A 24567-nucleotide genomic window follows, 5' to 3' on the forward strand; every position below is an offset into this window, starting at 1 on the left:
CTGTGGTTGCTGTTGTGGCCCATGTGGGCTCACTGTGGAAGCCCTTTTTCCAGCTTTTCCAGCCTTCTGAGTGGTGTCAGCTTGAGCTGTGTGCTCATTTGCTGACTTTCAGGTCTGATGCTTTCTGTTGAAATTCACATAAAGATCCTGTGTGGGGTTTTTTGCTTTATTTAGCAGCTTTCCCTAATCCAAAAGCTCTTCCAAAGACCACTCTTGGTATCAACTGAAACTAAGAGAAAGTGCTTTCGACATGTATTCAGTCCTGCTATTTATGTGATACTGAAAGGATGGAGGCAGATGGAGAGCCTTGTAAAGTGATGATAAAACCAAACACAGAGCAGAAAAACAGTGACACCCTTACAAGAGCTTTCCCTTGTGGAAAAATAAGGCATAAAATGGTCAGTGGTGTAAGCCATGAAATGCCTAGCATCAGCTCCGCTTAGTGCCTTCCTGGCACCAGAGGTTGTCTTGTTTAACTTAAGGGCACCTCCTCCCTCCATCTCATATGTCCCTGCTCCTTAGATCTGGCTTGCTTGAGTAAGATGATATTCTGCCCTGTACTCAGCTCTGGTTAGGCCACACCTTGAGTACTGTGAACAGTTTTCAACTCAAGAAAGATGTTGAGGTGCTGGAATGTGTCCAGAGAAGGGCAACAAAGCTGGGGAGGGGTCTGGAGCACAGCCCTGTGAGGAGAGGCTGAGGGAGCTGGGGGTGTTTAGCCTGGAGAAGAGGAGGCTCAGGGGAGACCTCATTGCTCTCTACAACTACCTGAAGGGAGGTTGTAGCCAGGTGGGGATTGGTCTCTTCTCCCAGGCAAGCAGCACCAGAACAAGAGGACACAGTCTCAAGCTGTGCCAGGGGAGGTTTGGGATGGATGTTAGGAAGAAATTCTTCCTAGAAAGAGAGATTGGCCATGGGGATGGGCTGCCCAGGGAGGTGGTGGAGTCACCATCCCTGGAGGTGTTTAAGAAGAGCCTGGATGGGGCACTTAGTGCCATGGTCTGGGTGATTAGATGGTGTTCAGTGATAGGTTGGACTTCATGATCCCAGAGGACTTTTCCAACCTGGTTAACTCTGTGATTACTGACAGAGGATCTTAGTCCAGACTTGCAGCCAGGCTGCTGTTTTGACACCATTTTCACTTGCACATTGATGGAATGATTTCCTATGGTGATTTTCTTGGGGCAGATGAGGCACTATGGACCTTCCTTCCTGGAGCAGATCACTGCTAAAATACACATTGATTGAGCAGGTTAGTTGCCACTTTGATCTTGGATCAAACAACTGCTAATTCTGTAGTGTTTGTATGGCCTGAGTGACTCCCTCATGCCAGGCTGGATGAGGCCTTGAGAACCTGCTCTAGTGTGAGGTATCCCTGCCCATGGCAGGGGGATTGGAACTGGATGATTTTTCAGGTCCCTTCCAACCCAAACCTTTCCATGAATGAATCTATTCTATCCTATTCAGGTCAATGTATAGGCACTGGGATGTTTAGTCACACTATGGGTGAAATGATGCAATGCTGACTGCAGCTCAGAAGCTAGAGAGTCATGCCTTGGAAGCATCCCTTCCAAAAAGAGCTCTAGAAAAGATTCTTTGAATCACTAACATTATTTCTGTGTTTGGTTTTGTTTGTTGGGTTTGGTTTTGGTTTTGTTTTTGAGTCAATACTGATGAAAAATGCATGCTCAGGAAGTGGCCAGAGGGGGGTTTGGTGTAAGGCAAAAGGCTGACAAATTCCAGTTGGTGTTTTTTGAAAACAGAAAGGTCAACCATTGTTTAGCAGTCACTGTCAAGTACTATTTGCCTAGCTTAAATTAATCATAGAATGGTTTGGGCTTGGAAAGGATCCTGAAGTTTATCCTGTTCCAAGTCCCCCACCATGGGCAGGGACACCTTCCACTAGAGCAGGTTGCTCAAAGCCTCATCTAGCCTGGCCTTGAGCACTTTCAGGGAGAGGGCATCCACAACAACTCCAGGCAACCTGCTCAGTGCCTCACCACCCTCACAGGAAAGAATGTCCCTCTGTTGCTGAGAACAAAAAATGCTGTTCACCCTTTATGTCTACATCTGTTGTGGCTGGTTAAATATCTGCCATACACCACAATTCCTGGATGAAACCAATCTTTGTCTTCACCTCTTGCTGCAGCTTGAGGCTGCCAGCAATTGCAATGAATCCAGGATCAGGCTCACAGTAGAAAGAGCTTCTGAAGTTCTCTATAAGCCATTCTCTATCATCTAAAAGAGCAGAGATTTGTATTTGCCACTGCTGAATGCTGTGTCTTCTTTTCCTTTCCACAGGCAGAGTCACCCCAGAACAGCTCAGCTCTTACCTTCAGCTGTTCAGAAATAATCTCAAAGCTTTGGAGAACCATTGTGGTCTTCTACAGCTTGTGCTGGCCACAATCCAGACTTTGAAACACCCCCAGACTGCCAAATGGGACAACTTCCTTGCCTTTGAGAGGTTACTTCTGCAGGTACATCTATGCTGTGAATTGATTTGCCCTAAGATAAAAATGCTTCCTTTCACTTTTGAATTGAATTTTGGGAGCTTGTATTTGTTAGGGAGGAGGATAAAAAGCTGCTCCTTGTCACCAAACTGGTGAAAGGAATTGGAACCTACATGCTTGGGTGTAGTGTTTCAAGGTGAAGCACATAAATAATCTGAGTTGGGTGATGGTTTTTCATCTGTGAGAAGTTTCAAGCTAATAGAGCTTTTTGTTGGATGAGATTATTATTATCACTACCAGTCTGAAGATGCTTCTTGAGGCCAGGTGCTGAATCAGGACTCTGCTACTCTGAGTGTAAAACTTGTGTAATTTACTAAGCAGTTGCAAGACAGTAGGAGATTCCATGCACCCAGAGAGTGAGTTGTTTTCTCTTGCTCACAGCTGTCATCTGCCCTCAGCTTTTCCCACCAGGACATTTTTTATGGCATCCTGTTGGTGACCACAGTATTCTTTACATACCATTATGTATCACTCTTGGATTTCTCTCAGGAAATTAAGATTTAGTGGTATATTGAACTCTATCCTACTAACCTTTGGAGATGTAGTTCTAAACAAAGGAGGAGTTTTTCTAAATAAATTTCTGCTGAAATCCAGGGAAAGCTCAAAACCTTCCTCCCTGGACTGTCTCTTCTGCCATTGTTTTGTGTTTTTTTGAGGAACCATCTTCTGAATGCCTAGAAAGAGGCAAGTTTTCATGAGCCTTAAGTGTAGAGTGTGGGCCTCAACTAAAACCAGATACTTCTGCAAAAATGAGCTCTCTTTGTCCAGATGTTGAAAACCAACCAACAACTCAGCTCTGTTACCTCTGAAGATGGATTCCAGAGAGGATGAAGGATGTTGGGTTCTCTAAGCTGGGCATACATACAGAGGTTTCAAATGCTGGCAGAGGTCTAAGAGGCAGAAGTGCTGGAATTTCCAGCTGGACTTAATCTGGAGCAGGGTACATTTAGGCTGGACATTAGGAGGAAGTTCTTTACAATGAGAGGAGTAAAATACTGGAACAGGTTGCCCAGGGATGTGGTTGAGACCCCATCCCTGGGGACATTCAAGATCAGACTCAATATGGTCCTGGGCAGCCTGATCTACTTGGAGGGGTCCCTGCTGACTGCAGAGGGGGTTGGACAAGATGACCTTTGAGGGTTCCTTCCAACCTGATGCAATCTGTGATTCTGTGAAACAGTCCTTGGTCCTTTGAGAAGACTCTGCCCATATTTGATGGCTTAATAGTTAAGTAATTTCTGTGACATTTCAGGGGGGCAAAAATACAAAACTTAAATAGTAGCAAGCTCTTGTTTTTATTTATTTAAAAAACTCTTCTCCCTTGGTAAGACTGAAACATTGTTTAATAACACAGACACCTGCTTTCACAGAATGGTAGGGCTTGGAAGGGACCTCCAGAGATCACTCAATCCAACCCCCCTGCCAGAGCAGGATCACCTAGGGCAGGTCACACAGGAACACATCCAGGTGGGTTTGGAAAGTCTCTCTGGGCAGCCTGCTCCAGTGCTCCGTCACCCTCACTATAAAGAAGTGTCTCTTGTTAAGAAACCAGAGCTGACCTAGGTGAGGATGCCCCAGCTTACTGCGAGGGGGTTGGACTGGATGAGCTTTGGCGGTCCCTTCCAACTTAGACTCTTCTATAATTCTACATCTCAGTTAAAGGAACTCAGTGCAGCCTTCTGGTTGTCTGCACTGTCGAGCTTGGGACTGCCAGCCCAGAGTCCCCTTCTCTCTCCTGCAGTGATTCACATCACGTAGCTCTTCTCAGAAGCTGGCTAAGTTCCACCTTAAAATCAGTTCAGCTTTAGAATCAAAATAAAGCTGCAAGCTCAGCCTTGTTTTCACAACAACAGACAGCTGCCTATATAAAAGCCACTCAGTAAATCGTTGGGGAGTGGAAAGAACAAAGAAACAGCCAGACTGCATCCTTCCTAAACCAGAAATGGATAACAAGCACTCTCATAATCATAGGTGGCTTTGGATTATAGCCACTGCCTTCCACCCAGCATATGAGTGTAAAAACATGGTAGCCAAAGCAAACTTTTCAGGCTAACATTTGTGACTATTCCTTAAGCCCCTGCTCATTGCCAGTGGTTCAAACAGCAGTTGTTCTGAAGTACACAATCTGTGCAGCCTGATGCCTTTTACTAACTCTGGGTGCAGGGCAAAGTCTGACCTGCACTATCTGCTTCTGAGACCACATCTGGAATACTGTGTCCAGTTTTGGGCTCCCCAGTTCAAGAGAGAAAGGAATCTGCTGGAGAGAGTCCAATGGAGAGCTGTAAGGATGGTTGAGGAACTTGAACACTTCTCCTGCGAAGAGAGCCTGAGAGCCCTGGGGCTGTTTAGTCTGCAGAAGAGAAGACTGAGAGGGGATCTGATCAATGTCTATCAATAGCTGAGGGGTGGGGGTCAGAATGAAAGTGCCAGTCTCCTTTTGGGGGTGCCCAGTAATAGGACAAGGAACAATGTGTGCAAGCTGGAACAGAGGAGGTTTCACCTCAACATGAGGAGAAACTTCTTTACTGTGAGGGTGACAGAGCCCTGGAGCAGGCTGCCCAGAGAAGTTGTGGAGTCTCCTTCTCCAGAGACTTTTCAGACCCACCTGGATGTGTTCCTATGTGACCCTGCTCTGGGTGATTCTGCTCTGGCAGGGGGTTTGGACTGGATGATCTCTGAAGGTCCCTTCCAACCCCTGATATTCTGTGAATCTGTGACAGGGGTTTGTAAGAGCAAAATACTGAGAGACCCGAAATATGTCTAAGAATGCTCAGATTGCCCCAGAAAATAAATCTGCACAGTTTTGGAATTTCTCTCATCACTGGATCTCTCTGCTGGGGCTCATGATTCTCTGCTTAGTCCAATTTGTGCTTTTCAGAAAAAACACATTACAGAATTACAGAACATTAGAGGTTGGAAGGGACCTCCAGAGATCATCTACTCCAACCCCCCTGCCAAAAACAGGGTCACCCAGGGTAGTCCACACAGGAATGCATCCAGGTGGGTTTGGAAAGTCTCCAGAGAAGAAGACTCCACAACCTCTCTGGGCAGCCTGCTCCAGGGCTCTGTCACCCTCACTGAAAAGAAGTTTCTCCTCATGTGGAGCTGAAATCTTCTATGTTCAAGTTTGTATCCATTGTTCCATGTCTTATCACTGTGCACCACCCAAAAGAGCCTGGCCCCCTCCCCTTGACCCCTACCCCTCAGCTATTGATAGACATTGATCAGATCCCCTCTCAGCCTTCTCTTCTCCACACTAAACAGCCCCAGGGCTCTCAGTCTCTCTTCACAGGGGAGATGCTCAAGTCCCCTAAGCATCCTCCTGGCTCTCTGTTGGACTCTCCCCAGCAGGTCTCTGTCTCTCTTGAACTGGGGAGGCCCAAACTGGACACAGGATTGCAGGTGTGGTCTCACTAGGGCAGAGTAGAAGGGAAGAAGAACCTCCCTAGCCCTGCTAGATACACTTTTCTTGATGCACCCCAGGAGGCCATTGCCAACGTGAAACCTTTAGTCTAATTCTTTACATGGAATAACTTTTTCTCTTCTTCTCTTTACTCCTTGATTCACTCCTTTCAGTTGATGTTGCAGGGATTCACTGCTAAAAATGGCCTGACAGGGGTAGAAAGCAGCCTACTCCCACTATTTGGTCATAATTCAATATCTCTAACTACATTTTCCAGGCCTATGTTGTCTCAGTAAGTTTTTTACATTTCTAGAAAGGAATTTTTCTTTTGACTAGAAGTCCACTGGAAGCTGGGGCAGCTGCACACTTTGAATCGTCCCCTCCTTAACTGAGATGGATGAATGGCCTGAGAGCAAAATTGGATTTTGATGGGATCATGGCCTTGACCTCAAAGGAAAGAGGATCTTTTGCAAAGTAATGCATCAGAAGGATTCACCTTGTCAATCACAAGCTTTCTCTGTGTTCTGCTGCTCTACCTCTGCACGTAATGGAGCTTTTACTACCCAAAAGTTTTCATTGCTTTGTGAGTTGGAACACTATATCCTAGTTACCAAGGAGGTACCCTACCCCACTGTATTTTCCTCCTCTTGAGGTCCTCTTCCTACTTTTCTAATTCTCACCATCCATAAAACTTCTAAGTGGGAAGGGGAGTGGGACCTCTAAAGCTCATCCAGTCCAACCCCCTCTGCACTCAGCAGGGACATCCTCAACTAGATCAGGTTGCCTAGAGCCCTGTGGAGCCTCACCTTCAATATCTCCAGGGATGGAGCCCCAGCCACCTCCCTGGGCAAAGTGTTCCAGTATTCCACTGCCCTCATGGTGCAGAACTTGTTCCTAACATCCAATCTAAATCTCCTCTTCTCTAGTTTGCAGCTGTTGCCCCTTGTCCTATCACCACAGGCCTTTGCAAACAGGTTTCTTGCCCAATAATCCTAACTGGATTTTGCCCCTGCTATAGGTGTGGAGCATTTACCTTTAGGTTTTGTCTGCTTTCACTAACTATTCTAGTCCTTATTTTGAGGGTCCATGTGTTGTCCCTAGGTAAGATTCTAGTTACTGTTATAACAATAATGAAATCAATACCACAGAGCACAGTCTCTAGTGAGAGCTGTACTCCTGGCAACAGCATTATGGTTGTTAGCTCAAAGGCAGTAAATCAGAGTTCCAATCTCTTGTCTGCAAACCAGCTGGGTAGTGCCAGCACTGTATATCTGTCTTTGAGTGGGATTATATTACTCTGTCATGTTAGTTTTCCTCATTTTTTGGAGGATATAGTTGATTATTTCCTACAGACTGGCAAGGAGAAAGTGGAGAAACAACACAAGTGAAAATGAATGAAAACTTTGCTGTGGGTGAGATCCAAAATTAACAGTGGTGCTGCCACGTTGCATTCCCTCTGTCTCTTTCCACCTTAATGAGTTGCATATTTCTCTTTCCACTGGCCCACGCACTTCCTTGGATCACAGACATTTCTGGGCACAGGGTATGTGCACAGACACACAGGTGCACCCTGGACTGCTTTTCCCACAGTCTGGCTTGCCTGGGTGTTAGTCAGTCCCATCCTGGAAAGCAGATAGATTCAGTGGCACAGCACTGATCCCTAGGTGTGAGCTGAGCCTCTTTGATTGTCTTGTGTCCCACAGAATATGCCCCAGCAAAAAAAAAAAAAAAAAAAAAAAAAAAAATTGAACTTGGTGTGTCTTGACATGCTTGTGCAAACACCTTTATGGCTGCTGCCTGCAAATTGCAGCTTTTACCTCTGCATCATCTGTTCTTCATCATGAAGCTCTTTGAAAGCACAACTGTGCTCAGGCTCTGAAGCTAATATTTTTCCCCAGCCCATTACTTTTAGTAGGAAACCCAAGTATATTCTTCATTGGATTTTGCTTGCTTGATGGAAACCAAGGTGGTGTTTATAGAATCATAGAATGGTCTGGGTTGGAAGTGACCTGCAAAAGTCATCTGGTCCAACCCTCTCCCTTGTCATTCCTTCCTTCTCATTTTCACCCCATCTGCCCCCAAAAAGCTAAAGGAAGTACTTGCTCCATACCTAGAAATGACCTGCTTTTGCCTAGGCTGACATGGCTTCTGTAGCATTGTTTTATCTGAGTTGACTCTTCTACTCCCCTCACTCCAAGAGGCTGAGGGGAGACCCTGTTGCTCTCTACAACTCCCTGAAGGGAGGTTGGAGCTGGGTGGGGGTTTGTGTCTTCTCTCAAGGGACAGCTGGTGGGATGGGAGGAGGTGCCCTCGGGTTGCACTGGGGGAGTTTTAGCTTGGATATACTGCACCCAGTTTTGGGCTCCACAGTTCAAGAAAAAGAACTGCTAGAGGGAGAGAGATGCTTAGGGGACTTGAGCATATCCCCTATGAAGAGAGACTTAGAGACCTGGGCCTGTTTAGTCTGGAGAAGAGAAGGCTGAGAGGGGATCTGATCAATGTCTATCAATAGCTGAGGGGTGGGTGTCAAGTGGAGGGGGCCAGGCTCTTTTGGGTGATGCACAGCAATAAGACAAGGAACAAGAGCTTCAAGCTTGACCATAGAAGATTTCAGCTCAACATGAGGAGAAACTTCTCTACAGTGAGGGTGACAGAGCCCTGGAGCAGGCTGCCCAGATAGGTTGTGGAGTCTTCTTCTCTGGAGACTTTCAAAACCCTTCTGGATGTACTCCTGTGCAGACTACCCTGGGTGATGCTGCTCTGGTGAGGAGGTTGGACTGGATGATCTCTGGAGGTCCCTTCCAACCTCTGATGTACTGTGATACTGTGATACTGTGACTGAAGGAGTTCTTGGGGACTGGAGCAGGCTGCCCAGGGATGTGGTTGAGTCCCCATCCCTGGAGGTGTTGGAAAGACACAGTTTGGCTCTGGGCTGGGTGGAGTTGTAGGATAGTTGGGCTTGATGACCTTAAAGGACTTTTCCAACCAAACCCATTCTATAAGAATGCTTTGTTAACGAAAAATGCACTGGGCACAGGAGAAAAGAAAAAGAAAAAACACATTTCTCTCTGGATGTCCCACCCTGCACTACCCCTTCCCAGAGTGTTTACTTTTGTGTGCCTTTCAAGCATGCAGCATCTGGTTGTGTGAGTGTTGCTGTGAGTCCAAGCAGTCATGTGGCCTGCAGACCTGAAGGGCAGCATGAAGGCACACCTAAAATCTTGTGCAGTGTTTGCTAATGAGCTCCAGCAGCCCATTTGTGCAGCTGTGCCTAATCAGCCATGAGGACACTTCACTGCTATTTACCTCCTCACACTCTGCCTGTCTGAAGTACAGAAATGCTGTTTGTTCACATTAGGTAGTTCAGTATAGAGATCCAACTTGGACTAGTGATGGGAAGTATTTCATGATTTTGCAGCAGGTTAAAACATGTGGTTGTAGTTACCAGAAATAAATGGCTCGGGCTAGAAACCACTGCCATTGAGCACAAACTGGCAGGTTCATGTAGGTTTGGCCTTCAGGAGAGTGAAATGGAGGTAACCGATAAGTAACAAATGATAGCCTGGGAGAGGAAAAAGTCTCACATTTGTTTTTGTTTTTTTTTAACAAGGGCATTTTTAAGAGAAGAGGAAAAGCTGCCAAAGATGAGAAACTCTTCAAAGATGTTGGCCAGTGCCAACTGCATGAGGTTCAACAAGTCAAAGTGCAAGGTCCTGCATTTGGGTTGGGCTGGATCCAGGCTGGGTGCAGAGTGGGTTGGGAGTAGCTCTGCAGATAGAGACTTGGGGGTGTTGGTTGCTGAGAAGCTCCCCATGCAGCCCAGCAGGCAGCTGTGTGCTGGGCTGCAGCCAGAGGAGCAAGCCAGGTTGGATGAGGCCTTGAGCAGCTGAGTCTAGCTGAGAGGTGTCCCTGCCCACGGTAAGATTAGAGTAGATGATATCAGAAGTCACTTCCACGCTGAGCCATTCTGCATATCTCTGTATTGCATTGTCTGACACTGGTTTAGTTTCATCTGCTCCTTCACTGCAGAGAAGAGGGTGAATGTACTCAAGGCACAATGTGCCAACATTTAATTGGCAGTGGTCTGTCTGCATGCATTGGCAACAGATGTGTAGATTGGGAAGCCACCATGCATTTCAGGGGACAGTAGCTGAGATGTCTATTAGCAGGATGCAAGACTTCAATGTTTTGCTTTGGGTTCTAATTTCACCCAGTTTTTGCAGCTACAGGGAATGGAACCTTTCCTGTATGATCTCAGCCAATGTAAGGCTGTCAGTTTGAACTCCGAATGTCAGTGTCTGCAAACATTTTGGTTGCCCCCGTGAAATGAATTCTTTCCTAGCTATCACTATAGGCATTGGTGTGTTAACCCAGAGCCTGAGTAAAATCTCTATTAGAGGTGATCACTGCTGGAAAATGAGTGATTTCTTTAGTATCTGATGGGTGGACTTAGAAGTAAAGATAAGCACGAAACAGTGAGTCCTTTCTCATCCTAATTCCCTTCTGTCAATCCAAAGAGGTTACCCAGTTGTGAGACACATCACTAAAGCACTCCTGCAGGGCACTAGTTATCTGGTCATTTTCCTGCAGGTGCTGTTCATAGGAGTTCTTATTTTCATCAAATCTGTAAAGGCAGAGGATACCCTTAAATCTGTTACCCCTGAAGACTCTCAGTGAGCAGCGGCACGGGACTGCGTCTCTGATGTCAGAATACAACAGCCGGACGCCTTCACACAGAGGGAGCCACATATTTCATGCAGATGGGCCCTCAAACAGTGCTGCAAACAGCAACCCCTGGCTGTCCAGGTGGCCCATTCTTTTCTGTCCCAAAGAACTAAAAATAATTGACATAGTTCTGTTTTTCCAGCCATTTGCATGTCATCTTGGTGTGATTACTGGCACACGTTGTATTGATTCGACTTTATTGTTGCGTTATTCCCTTGCATTCAAGGGCCACATCTGCTCCACATCTGGTGAACATTCAAAGAGCCTTTTGAAAAAACATCCCCATGTTTTTGCTTCTTAGAGATGCTTATGACAAATACCACACTCTTGCATCTGCCTCCACTGTTGGTTGCAAAAGGGATTCGCCAGGTTGTCCAGTTGCAAAGCCACCAAAGGTAACCCAATACATTTCCAGTTAACCAGAGTGATTTAACAGCTTGACTGCTGGTTCCTGTTCCTTCCCCTGGAATCACCATGCCTCCTTGTTCTGCTGGAAGCACACTGGGCTGTACTGGATGTGTATCTCTCTCTATGGACTAGGCAGCGTGGGAAAAAGCGACAGCAGGAAGAAAACAGCTGCATTTTTAGGACTTGATAGGGACCTGTGTCGGTGTGAGCTGAAATTCCCGCCCCACCAACAATAACCAGGCTAGCTCAGTCTGGAAGCAAATGAAAAGCTGTATTTACAAGCAAAGTCTAAAATCTACGATGAAATGCAATGAATATGTACAAATATACAAAATTCACAACATTCACAAATATATACAATCAATAGAAAAGCACAACCGATCTCCCTTTGCTTCCCCCCAAGGGGACCCTCCCAAAGGGACCTCTCTCTCTCCCAGGAGCTTCCCCCCAGACCCCCCTGGACAGAGAAGCAGAGTTAGTTAAGCAGAAAGTTGTTAACTTAGCTGCCAAGGTCAGTACGTGTTATCTTCAGCCAGAAGAGAAGAAGAAACAGCAGCCAGACAGCCCAGCAACTGCCCCCACTGCCGAACGCAGAATGTGCAGAATGCCTACTTTGTTTTGGGTAATAGTTCTTAAACATTTCTATCTATCCAATGGAAGTGTTTAGAACAATCGTTATTTTGCTTTCTTACACCCAATAGTGACTTATTTACATTCTTTCACTTTCTCTGTTCTGAACTTTGCAAGGAAAAATTAAAAAGACAGTTTCAAACCACCACAGTCCACCCCTTCTAAACAATTCCATTGGCTGCTACTATCATCTATCTAATCCAAAATAATATCTACAACAACAGGTGAATAAAGACCATAGTCCATTCCGGCTATCTCAGATGTAGATGATTCAAAAGAGTCAAATCACAGGAAGAACAGCAAACAGCTTGTTTCCTCGCAGATGGAGCGAAGGAAGGAACAGGGACTCTCAGGTGACTCAGGGCTCTCAGGGTTCGTGTACCGTAGATCTCATGGACTCTCCTCTTGGGCGCGATGCTGTATCTGCGCAACACTCTGAATTTAACCTCTCTCAGCCAAAGTTAGATTTCTTTGTGGAATACACTGAATTTCACCATTTTCTTGCATTACCCAATAGGTGTGACCAGGACCTTCAGCAGAAACCACCCCTCGGACAGGTTTGGCCTCTCCTGAAGGAGAAAATACCCAAACAGTTTTGCCTAACAGATTCTTTTCTCTGATAACAGGAACTCTATCACCTTCCTCCTTTCGTAACAAATCTGATTGGGCAGGTCCAGCTCGATTCACTGAACCTCTACTATTCACCAACCAGGTTGCTTGTGCTAAATGTTTCTCCCAGTTTTTCAAAGTTCCACCCCCCATGGTGTGATGGTTTGAAACTGTCTTTTTAATTTTTCCTTGCAAAGTTCAGAACAGAGAAAGTGAAAGAATGTAAATAAGTCATTATTGGGTGTAAGAAAGCAAAATAACGATTGTTCTAAACACTTCCATTGGATAGATAGAAATGTTTAAGAACTATTACCCAAAACAAAGTGGGCACTCTGCACATTCTGCGTTCTGCAGCGGGGGCAGTTGCTGGGCTGTCTGGCTGCTGTTTCTTCTTCTCTTCTGGCTGAAGATAACACGTACTGACCTTGGCAGCTAAGTTAACAACTTTCTGCTCTAACTAACTCTGCTTCTCTGTCCAGGGGGGTCTGGGGGAAGCTCCTGGGAGAGAGAGAGGCCCCTTTGGGAGGGTCCCCTTGGGGGGAAGCAAAGGGAGATCGATTGTGCTTTTTCTGTTGATTGTATATATTTGTGAATGTTGTGAATTTTGTATATTTGTACATATTCATTGCATTTCATTGTAGATTTTAGACTCTGCTTGTAAATACAGCTTTTCATTTGCTTCCAGAGTGAGCTAGCCTGGTTAGTGTCGGTGGGGGGGGGAATTTCAGCTCACACCGACACACATGGCTTTGAGAGTGGTTTTCAGCAAACCGTTGTAGCGTTCGATCTTCCCTGCAGCTGGTGCATAGTAGGGAATGTGGAATATCCACTCGATGCCGTGCTCTTTGGCCCAGTTTTTTACAAGATTGTTCTTGAAGTGAGTTCCATTGTCCGACTCAATCCTCGCTGGAGTTCCGTGTCTCCACAGGATTTGTCTTTCCAGACCAAGAATGGTGTTACGTGCAGTTGCAGGAGGAACTGGATAAGTTTCCAGCCATCCAGTGCTTGCCTCTACCATAGTCAGCACATACTGCTTACCAGATGGAGAACGAGGTAGAGTGATGTAGTCAATCTGCCAGGCTTCACCATACTTGTACTTGGACCATCGGTCACCGTACCACAAGGGCTTGATCCGCTTTGCCTGCTTAATAGCAGCACAAATGTCACAGTCATGGATGACTTGTGTGATAGCATCCATGGAAATGTCAATGGATCTGTCACGAGCCCATCGGTAGGTTGCATCTCTGCCTTGATGTCCTGACGAGTCATGGGCCCACCGAGCTAAGAACAGCTCACCTCGGTGTTTCCAGTCAAGATCAGGATCAGGATCAGAGTTTGTGTCCACCTGGGAAACTCTTGCAGCTAGATCTGCCTGATGGTTGTGTTGTTGTTCCTCAGTAGCTTTGCTCTTAGGAATGTGAGCATCGATGTGTCTCACTTTCACTGGGATTCTCTCAATACGAGCAGCAATGTCTTGCCACAGATCTGCAGCCCAGATTGGCTTTCCTTTCCTCTGCCAGCTATTCTTCTTCCAGTCTTTCAGCCAACCCCACAAGGCATTGGCTACCATCCACGAGTCGGTGTAGAGATAAAGCTTTGGCCATCTCTCACGTTCAGCTACGTTAAGAGCTAGCTGGACAGCTTTTACCTCTGCGAATTGACTGGATTCTCGTTCTCCATCTCTCGCTTCTGCAACTCTGCGCGTTGGACTCCACACTGCAGATTTCCATCTCCGCTTGTTCCCAACCAGACGACAGGAACCGTCTGTGAACAAAGCATATCTCTTTTCATCATCAGACAGATCACTGTAAGGAGGAGCTTCCTCAACACGAGTTACTCTCTCCTCTGGAGGTTTAGCACAGCTTGTGCCTTCTGGCCAGTTTGTGATCACCTCCACCAAACCAGGCCTTTCGAGATTTCCCATTCGAGCTCGCTGTGTTATCAGAGCCATCCACTTAGACCAGGTAGCATCTGTTGCATGATGTGGTGAAGAACCTTTGCCTTTGAACATCCAATTCAGAACTGGCAATCTAGGAGTTAGAAGAAGTTGTGTCTCAGTTCCAATCACTTCAGAAGCAGCTTTCACTCCTTCATAAGCAGCTAAAATCTCTTTCTCTGTTGGAGTGTAGTTTGCCTCTGAGCCTCTGTAGCCACGACCCCAGAAACCAAGAGGACGTCCTCGTGTCTCCCCTGGAGCTCTTTGCCATAAGCACCAGGTTGGACCATTGTCACTGGCGGCCGTGTACAGAATGTTCTTAATGTCTGGACCAGTTCGGACAGGTCCCAGACCCATCGCTTGGACTACCTCTCGCTTGATCTGGTCAAAGGCTGCTTGTTGCTCAGGACCCCATTGGAAACTGTTTCTCTTTCGAGTCACATCATATAGAGGTTTCACAATCTGACTGTATCCAGGAATGTGCAGTCTCCAAAATCCCACTATGCCTAAGAAACGCAGAGTTTCTTTCTTGTTGGTGGGATTTGCCATGGTGGAGACTCTGCTTATCACATCCATTGGGATGTGACGGCGACCATCTTGCCACCGCACTCCCAGAAACTGGATTTCTCTGGCAGGTCCTTTCACCTTGTCTCGCTTGATAGCGAAACCAGCTTGCAAGAGAATGTCAAGGATTTTGTTACCTTTCTCGAAGACTTCTTCAGCAGTCTCACCCCAGACGATGATGTCATCGATGAACTGAATGTGTTCTGGAGCTCCACCTTTCTCCAAAGCATCATGGATCACTGCATGGCAGATGGTTGAACTGTGAATCCACCCCTGGGGCAAACGATTGAATGTGTACTGAATGCCTCTCCAGGTGAAAGCAAACTGAGGCCTGCATTCCTCTGCTATGGGAATAGAGAAGAAAGCATTAGCAATGTCTATGGTAGCATACCATTTGGCCTGCTTGGATTCCAGCTCATATTGGAGTTCCATCATGTCTGGTACAGCTGCACTCATGGGTGGAGTTACTTCGTTCAAGGCACGGAAATCAACTGTCAGACGCCACTCTCCATTCTGCTTTCTCACAGGCCAGATTGGACTGTTGAAAGGTGAATGAGTTTTGCTGATGACCTTCTGACTCTCCAACTGACGAATGAAGTTTTGAATGGGCACCAAAGAGTCACGGTTGGTTCTGTATTGTCTGTGATGCACAGTTTGAGAAGCAACCGGCAGCTTTACATCCTCTATCTCATGTTGTCCCACAACTGCAGATTCATCTGAAAGCTCAGGTCTAATGGACAACTTCAATTTTCCTCCATCAATTTCTACAGTTGCTATTCCAAAAGCCCATTTGTAACCCTTAGGGTCTTTAAAACGCCCTTCTCTCAGAAAGTCAATTCCCAAAATACAAGGTGCATTAGGACCTGTTACAATAGTATGTTTCTTCCACTGCTTCCCAGTTAAGCTTATATCAACCTCTATCTTAAACAACTCTTGAGATCCACCAGTGACTCCCTGAATAGTTATAGATTCTCCCCCTTGATAATTTGATGGTATTATGGTGCACTGAGCTCCTGTGTCAACCAAGGCCCTGTACTTCTGAAATTTTGAAGTGCCAGGCCACTGGATGTACACATCCCAATAGATTCTGTTATCTCCATTATCCCTTACCTCCCTCTGGCGGAAGGCAGGGCACCCCTAATGGTGGGGATTACCTCCACATGTACAGCTGGCACAACATCCAGCACCAGAATTAGGATCACTGTTGGAGCTATCAGAGTTGTTCTGGGAAACTGAGGAAGCGACAGCTACCCTCCTGGTATTGCTACCTCGGGATCTGCCCCTCTGCAGCTCCCGTAACCTCTTGAAAAGATCAGAAGTTGGTCGACCATCCCATCTGTTCATGTTCTCACCAAACTGATCACGCAGAGTTATCCAGATACTGCCACGTGATTGCCTCTGCTGTCTGTTTTGGTTTGACCTATTCTGGAATGGCCTTCTTGGAGCACGTCTGTTCCTAACAGCTGAAACTTGTATCCATCTGGAGGAAGAGGAATCAGAATCATCCCCCTTCATCAAGTTGGATATGGAGGTTTTAAGTTCCTCCTTCAGCTCTTTCATGCAATTCTTTATTTCTCCAGATAAAGTTTCAATGGCTGAAACCAAAGAAGTACGTGCAAGACTATCCTCCAATTGCCTCATTTGGTCAGTGAAATGGCCAACAGTAGGAGGCACTCCACCATAATTTCTTGCCACAATCCTGCTTGCCAGAATAGTAGCATAATTAGGAGGAGCAAGCTTAATGAGCTTTTTGGCAAGGCCTGTTCCAACACGAATTTCATCAGGATTCAGAGTCTTATGATCTCCATACATTACTTCCCTCACAGCAAACTCTCTCAGACACTTGATTCCCTCAGCTATTGTGGTCCAAGGCTTAGGGTTCCATGGTAAATCATCTCTGCTGGGGTACCTCAGCGAGACTGCCAGTAGGAGGCGTGCCCACAGAGAAACTTTACCAATGCACTTGCCTAGGTGCCTGTCTATGCCTGTATCCTTTGAGAGCATCCCCAACTGAGAGGCCGACTTGTCACCTACCACCAATGCTGGGGCTCCCATATCAAAACACCTGGCTAGCCAAGACAGGACTGGCTCGTTATCTCCTCTGATGTAATCCTTCCTCACATGTCTAATTTCCTGTCTGGGTGCATTAGCTGACTGTATGTCATCCTCATCATCATCATCATCATCATCCTCAGGTCGCTGTCCCCATAATCCTGTTGTAATCCTCCGTTGAATTTCCTTGAGTTCAGAGGCTCTGCCAGCAGTTGCTAATCTACCAGGGTCTACATCCTGACCTACATCTCCATTATCCATGTGGGGTCTCAAGAGGTCTACCAGAGTTTTAAGGCTAACCCTCTCTTCCTCATCAGAAGGATCTTTCTTAACAGAGGGACCCTGAGTAGAAGGACCCTCATCTCCATCTGCACCATCTCCTGCAGCATCTGCATCTCCTCCTGCAGCTCCTTTACACTTTCTGCTTACAGTGGCCACCAAATTTACTGGCTTGGTTTTCACATTCACAGCAGAGTTGGAAGAGCAAGTAGCCTTATGTCTTTCTTGACACAGTGCTATCAGTAGCCATATGATTATTCCAAGAAGCAACAAAATTAAGGCAAGCACAAGATATCTAGGGTACCACTGGTTCCAAGGACCCTCTGTAGTTGTAAGAGGAGTAACAAACTCAAATGTGTCTGCTAGCACATCCATAGTTGAGTTACCATAGCTTCTTAGCCCAATAAGACCACAACAGAATTCACCAACATTCAGTAACTTGTTCTTAACCCAAAGAAACAACTTACATGCCACATATCTCACAATCTTGTCTATCATGCAAGAAACGGCCTATCTGTAAACCATCACACTGATAACAGATGAAATAGAATGACTCAGAATCCAAAACAGCTTCATTTTGCTTCCTAATCTGAGCAGAAATAAATCACAAGCAATCGAGCCCCACGTTGGGCGCCAAAAATAAAAGGTGTGTCGGTGTGAGCTGAAATTCCCCCCCCACCAACAATAACCAGGCTAGCCCAGTCTGGAAGCAAATGAAAAGCTGTATTTACAAGCAAAGTCTAAAATCTACAATGAAATGCAATGAATATGTACAAATATACAAAATTCACAACATTCACAAATATATACAATCAACAGAAAAGCACAACCGATCTCCCTTTGCTTCCCCCCAAGGGGACCCTCCCAAAGGGACCTCTCTCTCTCCCAGGAGCTTCCCCCCAGACCCCCCTGGACAGAGAAGCAGAGTTAGTTAGAGCAGAAAGTTGTTAACTTAGCTGCCAAGGTCAGTGTGTTATCTTCAGCCAGAAGAGAAGAAGAAACAGCAGCCAGACAGCCCAGCAACTGCCCCCACTGCCGAACGCAGAATGTGCCGAATGCCTACTTTGTTTTGGGTAATAGTTCTTAAACATTTCTATCTATCCAATGGAAGTGTTTAGAACAATCGTTATTTTGCTTTCTTACACCCAATAGTGACTTATTTACATTCTTTCACTTTCTCTGTTCTGAACTTTGCAAGGAAAAATTAAAAAGACAGTTTCAAACCACCACAGGACCTTCCCTCTTTTTTAGCATTACACTAAAATATGTTCTTGCTCTTGATGATAAAATACCTTAAAATCTGCTGGCATAGCATTCAAGATCAAAAGTCACAGAATTGTCAGGGCTGGAAGGGACCTCAAGGAGCATCAAGTTCCAATCCCCCTGCCATAGGCAGGGACACCTAACACTAGATCATGTTGCCGAGAGCCACATACAGCCTTAAAAAATTCCAGGGATGAGGCTTCCACCACCTCCCTGGGCAACCCCTGCCAGTGTCTCACCACCCTCATGGGAAAGAACTTCTTCCTAAGATCTAATCTAAATGTTCCCTCTAACTTGGATCCACTCCTCCGAGTCCTATCACTCCCTGACACCCTCAGAAGTCCCACCCCAGCATTCTTGTAGTCCCCTTCAAATACTGGAAGGCCACAATAAAGTCTGCTCAAAGCCTTCTCTTCTCCAGACTGAACAACCCCAACTCTCTCAGCCTGTCCTCATAGGAGAGGTGCTCCAGCCCTCTGATCATCAAGTCCCCAATGAACTACTACTTAAAACATTCTGGAAAAGGTTGAATGTATTCCCACAGACCTTCAGCACTGTTGTGGTTTGGTATGTTGCTCAATGCATTTTCTGCTGCTGACTGCAGGACTTGTTCAGCATGCTTCATGACATTGCATTTATGGTGAGCCTCTCATGGTGTGAAGTAAAATTGTTCTGAACACCATCTGCTTAGAATACATCCCGGTACTAAATCAGTTGCATGGAAAGGAGATTGCAGTGTGCTTTTCACACATTATTTATTATGTAGGGCAGAGTAAAAAATTGTGATTAGCATCTTCTTACATTTCACCCTTAGGTGAATATGATACAAAATCTCATTTGGAGATAACTAAAGCCAAACTCAAACCTGAAACGTGTTTAGTTGGGCTTAAAATGAAGGAGAAAATACTCTCTTGACTCAATAATGAACTTCATTTCTCTTTTGGGACTTGACTTCTGACATAGAGAAAAGGCCAAAATAAAAACCAGAGTGAGTGAGGGCCCCGACTTAAACCTGCTTTTAATTAAGCCTTGCAAAGAAGCTTTTCTGCTAAAACTCTCAGGTTGAAGAGTTCATGCAAAAAAACTTCCCTGTGGCTTATGAACAGCCAAAGAGGGGACATTCAAATACATTTTTGTATAGTTTAAACCAGACAGAAATGCAAGTGAGATAGTCCATATTAATTATTGAATGCAGTTTTTAGCAAGCTTCTCCTATTCCAGTTATTCTCTTTTTTTTTTTAGTAGTATTCTGTGTGTTTCAGTTTAAAACTTTCTGCCGCTTGAAGATGTTTTGATATTAACAGACAGGAAAACTAAATTGCTTTGCCTTGCTTTTTCTCCTCATTGCACATAAGTTTAACCCAGTTCAGCTGGACACAGTTACAGTGCACAAGAAATGTAATGCACACTGCAAATCAGAATCTTTGCACCAAGGCAAAGGTCAAAGTAATTTTCTTGTTTGTTTGTTTTCAGAGGGATTAAATAAATGTAGCTTTACCAGGAGGAAAATGAATAGTGCCTATTGCTCAAGTATGGCTTTGAAGTCCAGGTTTAAATGGGAGCAGACAGTCGTGTCTGGTGCACCGGCAGGGATCATTTCAGCAGTAAAGGTTGCGTGCTTGCTCTGCAGAGTGATGCTGGTTCTGCAAGCCTTCTGCCAGATCCCTTCCACCAGCAACCCCAGACAAGATCTCACACCCTATTCAAATAAAGCTGTGACAGGCTGTAAACAGAACGGGGTGGGATGCAGTTAATGGCAACAGTATAGCACTAAAGAAAAATAAATAACTCCCTTCTTCTTGCAACTGGCAAAGGCCCAAATCCTGAAACATCATCAATCATGCCTGATGACTAGATGAGATCATAAACCCAAGGAGGAAAAATAAACTTGAATGGAACTTAAATTGTGATTGGCACAGTAAAAATTAACTTTCACCCAAAACAACGTTTTCTTCTTCCAAAACATTTCTAATTGCTGCCCTTCCCAGCTTCTCCCCACCCGTTGCAGGGTGTCCAAGTGCTCCTCACTGTTGGTAGATGTAATCTTTTCTCTTTCCATGTTGGATTCAGCATATGCTTTTAGGTTTTTTTCTTGTGGAGAAGCAAACTGATTTTGCATTCCCTCCAAAAACACATTTTAAGTGTAGTCTTCATACAAGTACTGAACATCATCGTATTCGTAACTTCATCAGTCACCAGGCTACCAGCTGAATAATGTAGCAGCCATGGAAGACTGAGAAGCAAAGGATGTTGTGCAGACCAGGAGAGCAGTTCTGAAAAGAATCTGGTGGGGGATAAAAATCTTCCTGGGAAAAATAATGTGAAGTTTCTTTTTCAGTTCCTCACACATCTACAGCTTATTAGGAACAAAATTCACACCCTGGGGACCACTTTTGTACTGTCAGGGAAACTGACTTGATAGTTCCATTTCTGCAGCTGTTTATATTTTGCAATGCAACTTTGTTTTTTATTTTTTTATTTTAAAGTCTCTGTATGCTATCTCTTGAGAGAAAAATTTGTTCTTCATGAGCTGATATCTTTAAATATTCAATGTAAGTTCTAGCAAGTTGGAGACCTAGTAAAAATAATCCAAAAATTCCTCCAACAGCATGAAGTCCTCAGGCTGTGAAGTCAATTTCAGAGCTGGCAAACGACATCTTTATTTTTAAAGATAAACCAGCGTGTCATGAGTATTGCAGTCAGGCAGTGATCACTGCTAACAGTTTGAGAAACATCAGGCACATGGTTGGAAGATGCAGTTGGATGGATTTTTTTTTTGGTGGGGGGGAAGCAAAAAGCAAGGCAATTTTGCAGCTTTAGCTCCTTGGTTTTAAGGCACTGCTACACGCTGGCTGGTCGTGGCTCATACAAAGTAAAAGGAGGATATTAATCTGGTTCTTAGGGGTCTAATTGATGCCAAATTGGCAACGATTGAGTAGGAAGGGAGCTTGGGCTACCCTCTAACCTCTTGAGCTTTTGCATGCTTACTTTATCAGTTGTGTAGATAAGGGCTTTTGCTTCACCATGCTGTCAGTCTGGTCCTCGCTCTAACACGAAAACACTGAATTTAATTACGTAGCTGTGGGCCTGGGTTCAGCCATTCCACGATATCAGATGTGTAAAGTGAACCTCTGCTGGAAATTAATGTGTGGTACTGATGAGTGTTGGGAACAAACTACGTGAGTGATCTTTTTGATAGGTATCCTGAGAGGTTTATTTCTCCCTCCCTCTTTAATTAAAGAAAAATAAAAGCCATAAATGCTGACTTAGAGTTGCTCTGGCTATACTGCACCAAAACAGTGAATCAATCTTGCTGTTTATTTATTTCCATAAGATTTGAGGGGGGAAAACCATTCTAGACTGAGTTGAATTTCTGTCAGCATCTGACAGTGCCACGTTATTTTATGTTGAGAGAACTTTGTAAGCTGAGAAGGTGTGATTTTGGAGGAATGTCTTTCCAAGGCTCACTGCTGGTTGCAGCTTACAGTACTGGAGGGATGCAGCCAAACCAGCATTTTAACTGGGTTGGGGGTTGTCTTTTCCCCAGATAACACATGACAAGTTTTCTGGCTGAGTTGGCAGGAGGCTCAGTGTGCAGATAGATGTTTATCCTGCTATATATGATCATGTTCATAGCATCATTCTTGCCAGAAAAGTGGGGACTTAAGTGCAGAGGATTTTGAGACACTCCATGTAGAGAGGACTTAAGTGCAGAGGATTTTGAGCACCTCATGTAGAGAGGACTTAAGTTGCAGAGGATTTTGAGGCACCCCATGGAGATTTTGTGGACATGGGAATTTTGAGAGTAGTCTGTGTCTGGGTGTGAGAACTGTGGGCTTTGTGGCAGTGCCCTGCTGTTGTCAGGAGAGGGAAACACCATTGCCATGTGCTAGGGCCATTTTTGCAGCTCTTTTACATCCACACAGTGTCCCTTGACAGGATCAGTAACAGAGGTGAAGTGTAATGTATTGTTCTGGGGTGTTTTGTTTCAGTTTTAATTGCTAAAGTGGCCACATACATGTCTTGAGTGGTTGGACATGAAGATTTAACAGCCTTGTCTTCAAGTTCATTTTTTAGGTGTGATTGGTGGCCAGTGAAATGTGTGACCTGCTTCAAGGATGAGAACTAAGGAAGTGGTCCTTTAGGACCCAGTTATTTGGCTCAATATTTGCTAACCTGCACTGAAGAGACAGGGCTAAGAAAATAAAAATGCCTCTGCTGTTCCCAAGGAGTGCTGCTTACTGCTCAAAGCTTGCTCAGCTCTCAACAATCCCAGTGATACCTCAATCTCAGGACACAGGGTGGGTTTGGACATCCTGGTAGTTCCAACAAATTCTCAAAGGAAGAGATTACTTTTCCTCATACTTTTGCCATTGCCATCATCAAAGTTCCTTTGCTGCATGGCTCCTGTATTTGTAGCTGCAGCTTCAGAGCCCCTCCCAAATGTCATGGGCATCCTCGTACTCTGCAGAGAATGAAATACTGGATTTAGAGCTCACCCTCTTTTCCTGATGTTTGGGTTAGCATTGATTAGATGGTGGTTGTTCTTCACCTACTCACTTGTTATTCTCAAGCTGAATGTTTTGCTCATACTGCAGATTTTCTGTTGCTCTGTGCCATTCAAGTTGAGGATTTGCTCTCCTTACCAGGATTTTAATAGCTCCACACCAAAAGATGGTAAATCCATGGATTTGGCAGGCAAGGGTGTACTCTGGAAGATTGAGTAATGAGTGTCAGCTTCAGGCATCTTCCATTAATTCAGCCTTTCAGATCAAATGTAAAATACATCGTTCCTGTTGTAATCTAGAAATTTAGCAAGCTGCTTTTTGGTAAAAGCTGTAAGAATTAGGAGTAACTGAGAAATTTTAGAAACTATTTGTGATTATCCTTCCTTCTTTTGCTACAGCAAATGCTTATTCCCCATGTTGGAGCACCTCTGCTATGAGGACAGGCTGAGGGAGCTGGGGTTGTTCAGCCTGGAGAAGAGGAGGCTCTGGGGAGACCTAATAGAGAAGCCTGCCAGAACCTGAAGGGGGCTACAAGAAGAATGGAGAGAGACTGTTTGCAAAGGCCTACAGTGATAGGACAAGGGGCAGTAGCTTTAAACTGGAGAAGAGAAGATTTAGATTGGGTATTAGGAACAGATTTTTTACTATGAGGGTAGTGGAACACTGGAACAGATTGCTAGGGCCCATCCCTGAGGCTCAACAGGGCTCTGAGCAACCTGATCTAGTTGAGGATGTCCCTGCTGACTGCAGAGGAGGTTGGACTGGATGACATTTGGAGGTCCCTCCCAACCCAGACCATTCTATGATTCTATATTCTTTACTTCATCCACGTGTACCAAAAGCCTGCAAGTTTCAAATGACCACTAAAATAGTTAAGTAATCATTCTTCTTGCTATTCTCATAACCCTGTGGGAACTGGGTACTGGGAAGAAAGATTCCTGGAGCCAGCTCTGCAGGAATGAGGAACATGGATCATTGTTTTTGGGAGTGGACTGGTTTGGGTGTCAAGGTCTCGCAAAGAAACTTAAGTGGCTTCCCCAAGGGGAGTGAAAGCCATGGAAGGCAGTGAATAAGCAGTGAATAGGCAGTGAAGATAATGAAATTCATCGTAAGGGTGGTGAGACACTGGAATAGGTTGCCCAGGGAGGTGGTGGAAGCCTCCAACCCTGGAGGTTTTTAAGGCCAGGCTGGATGTGGCTCTGAGAAACCTGATCTAGTGTGAGGTGTCCCTACCCATGGCAGGGGGGTTGGAACTGGGTGATCCTTGAGGTCCCTTGCAAACCTTTCCAACCCTAACAATTCTATGGTTCTATGAAAGCAGCTTCATTTTCCTTTTCTAACTCTCCTGCCAAGGAGCACCTTAAGCCCTCTGCTATGTAGAAGAAAACTGTTGTGCTTAACATTTGCCTTTAGCAGCTAATGGAACATTTCTGTTGTTATGTTCACATCGTCTTTCATTTGGGACATGAAGTGCATAGCGACTTCTGTTTTCTCCTCAAGGAATTTGGTTTGTCAAAGAAACATCTGGTTTATGTAAATGAGCTAGGACTTTGCTACACCACGATTGCAAAATACTATCTGTGGGCTCCGCCTCAGCAATTCAGCTATGTTTTGTGGAAAAAAAAGATAAAAAAGAAAAAATAAAAGAAAGAATCATAGAATTGTTAGGGTTGGAAGGGA

The 24567-nt window shown here is 45.1% G+C and overlaps 1 protein-coding gene across 1 annotated transcript in view; it reads left to right on the plus strand.

Annotated features, from left to right (window-relative positions):
• The window catches only part of SCFD2 (sec1 family domain containing 2), a 196212-nt gene that overhangs the window by 46862 nt on the left and 124783 nt on the right, over nucleotides 1-24567 (plus strand). Inside the window, exon 4 of the mRNA XM_054383201.1 lies at nucleotides 2302-2477. Coding sequence (XP_054239176.1) covers nucleotides 2302-2477 — 176 coding nt within the window. The remainder of the gene's footprint in view (nucleotides 1-2301; nucleotides 2478-24567) is intronic.

Source organism: Indicator indicator, chromosome 8 (genome assembly GCF_027791375.1).
Source record: "Indicator indicator isolate 239-I01 chromosome 8, UM_Iind_1.1, whole genome shotgun sequence".
Lineage (NCBI taxonomy): Eukaryota > Metazoa > Chordata > Aves > Piciformes > Indicatoridae > Indicator > Indicator indicator.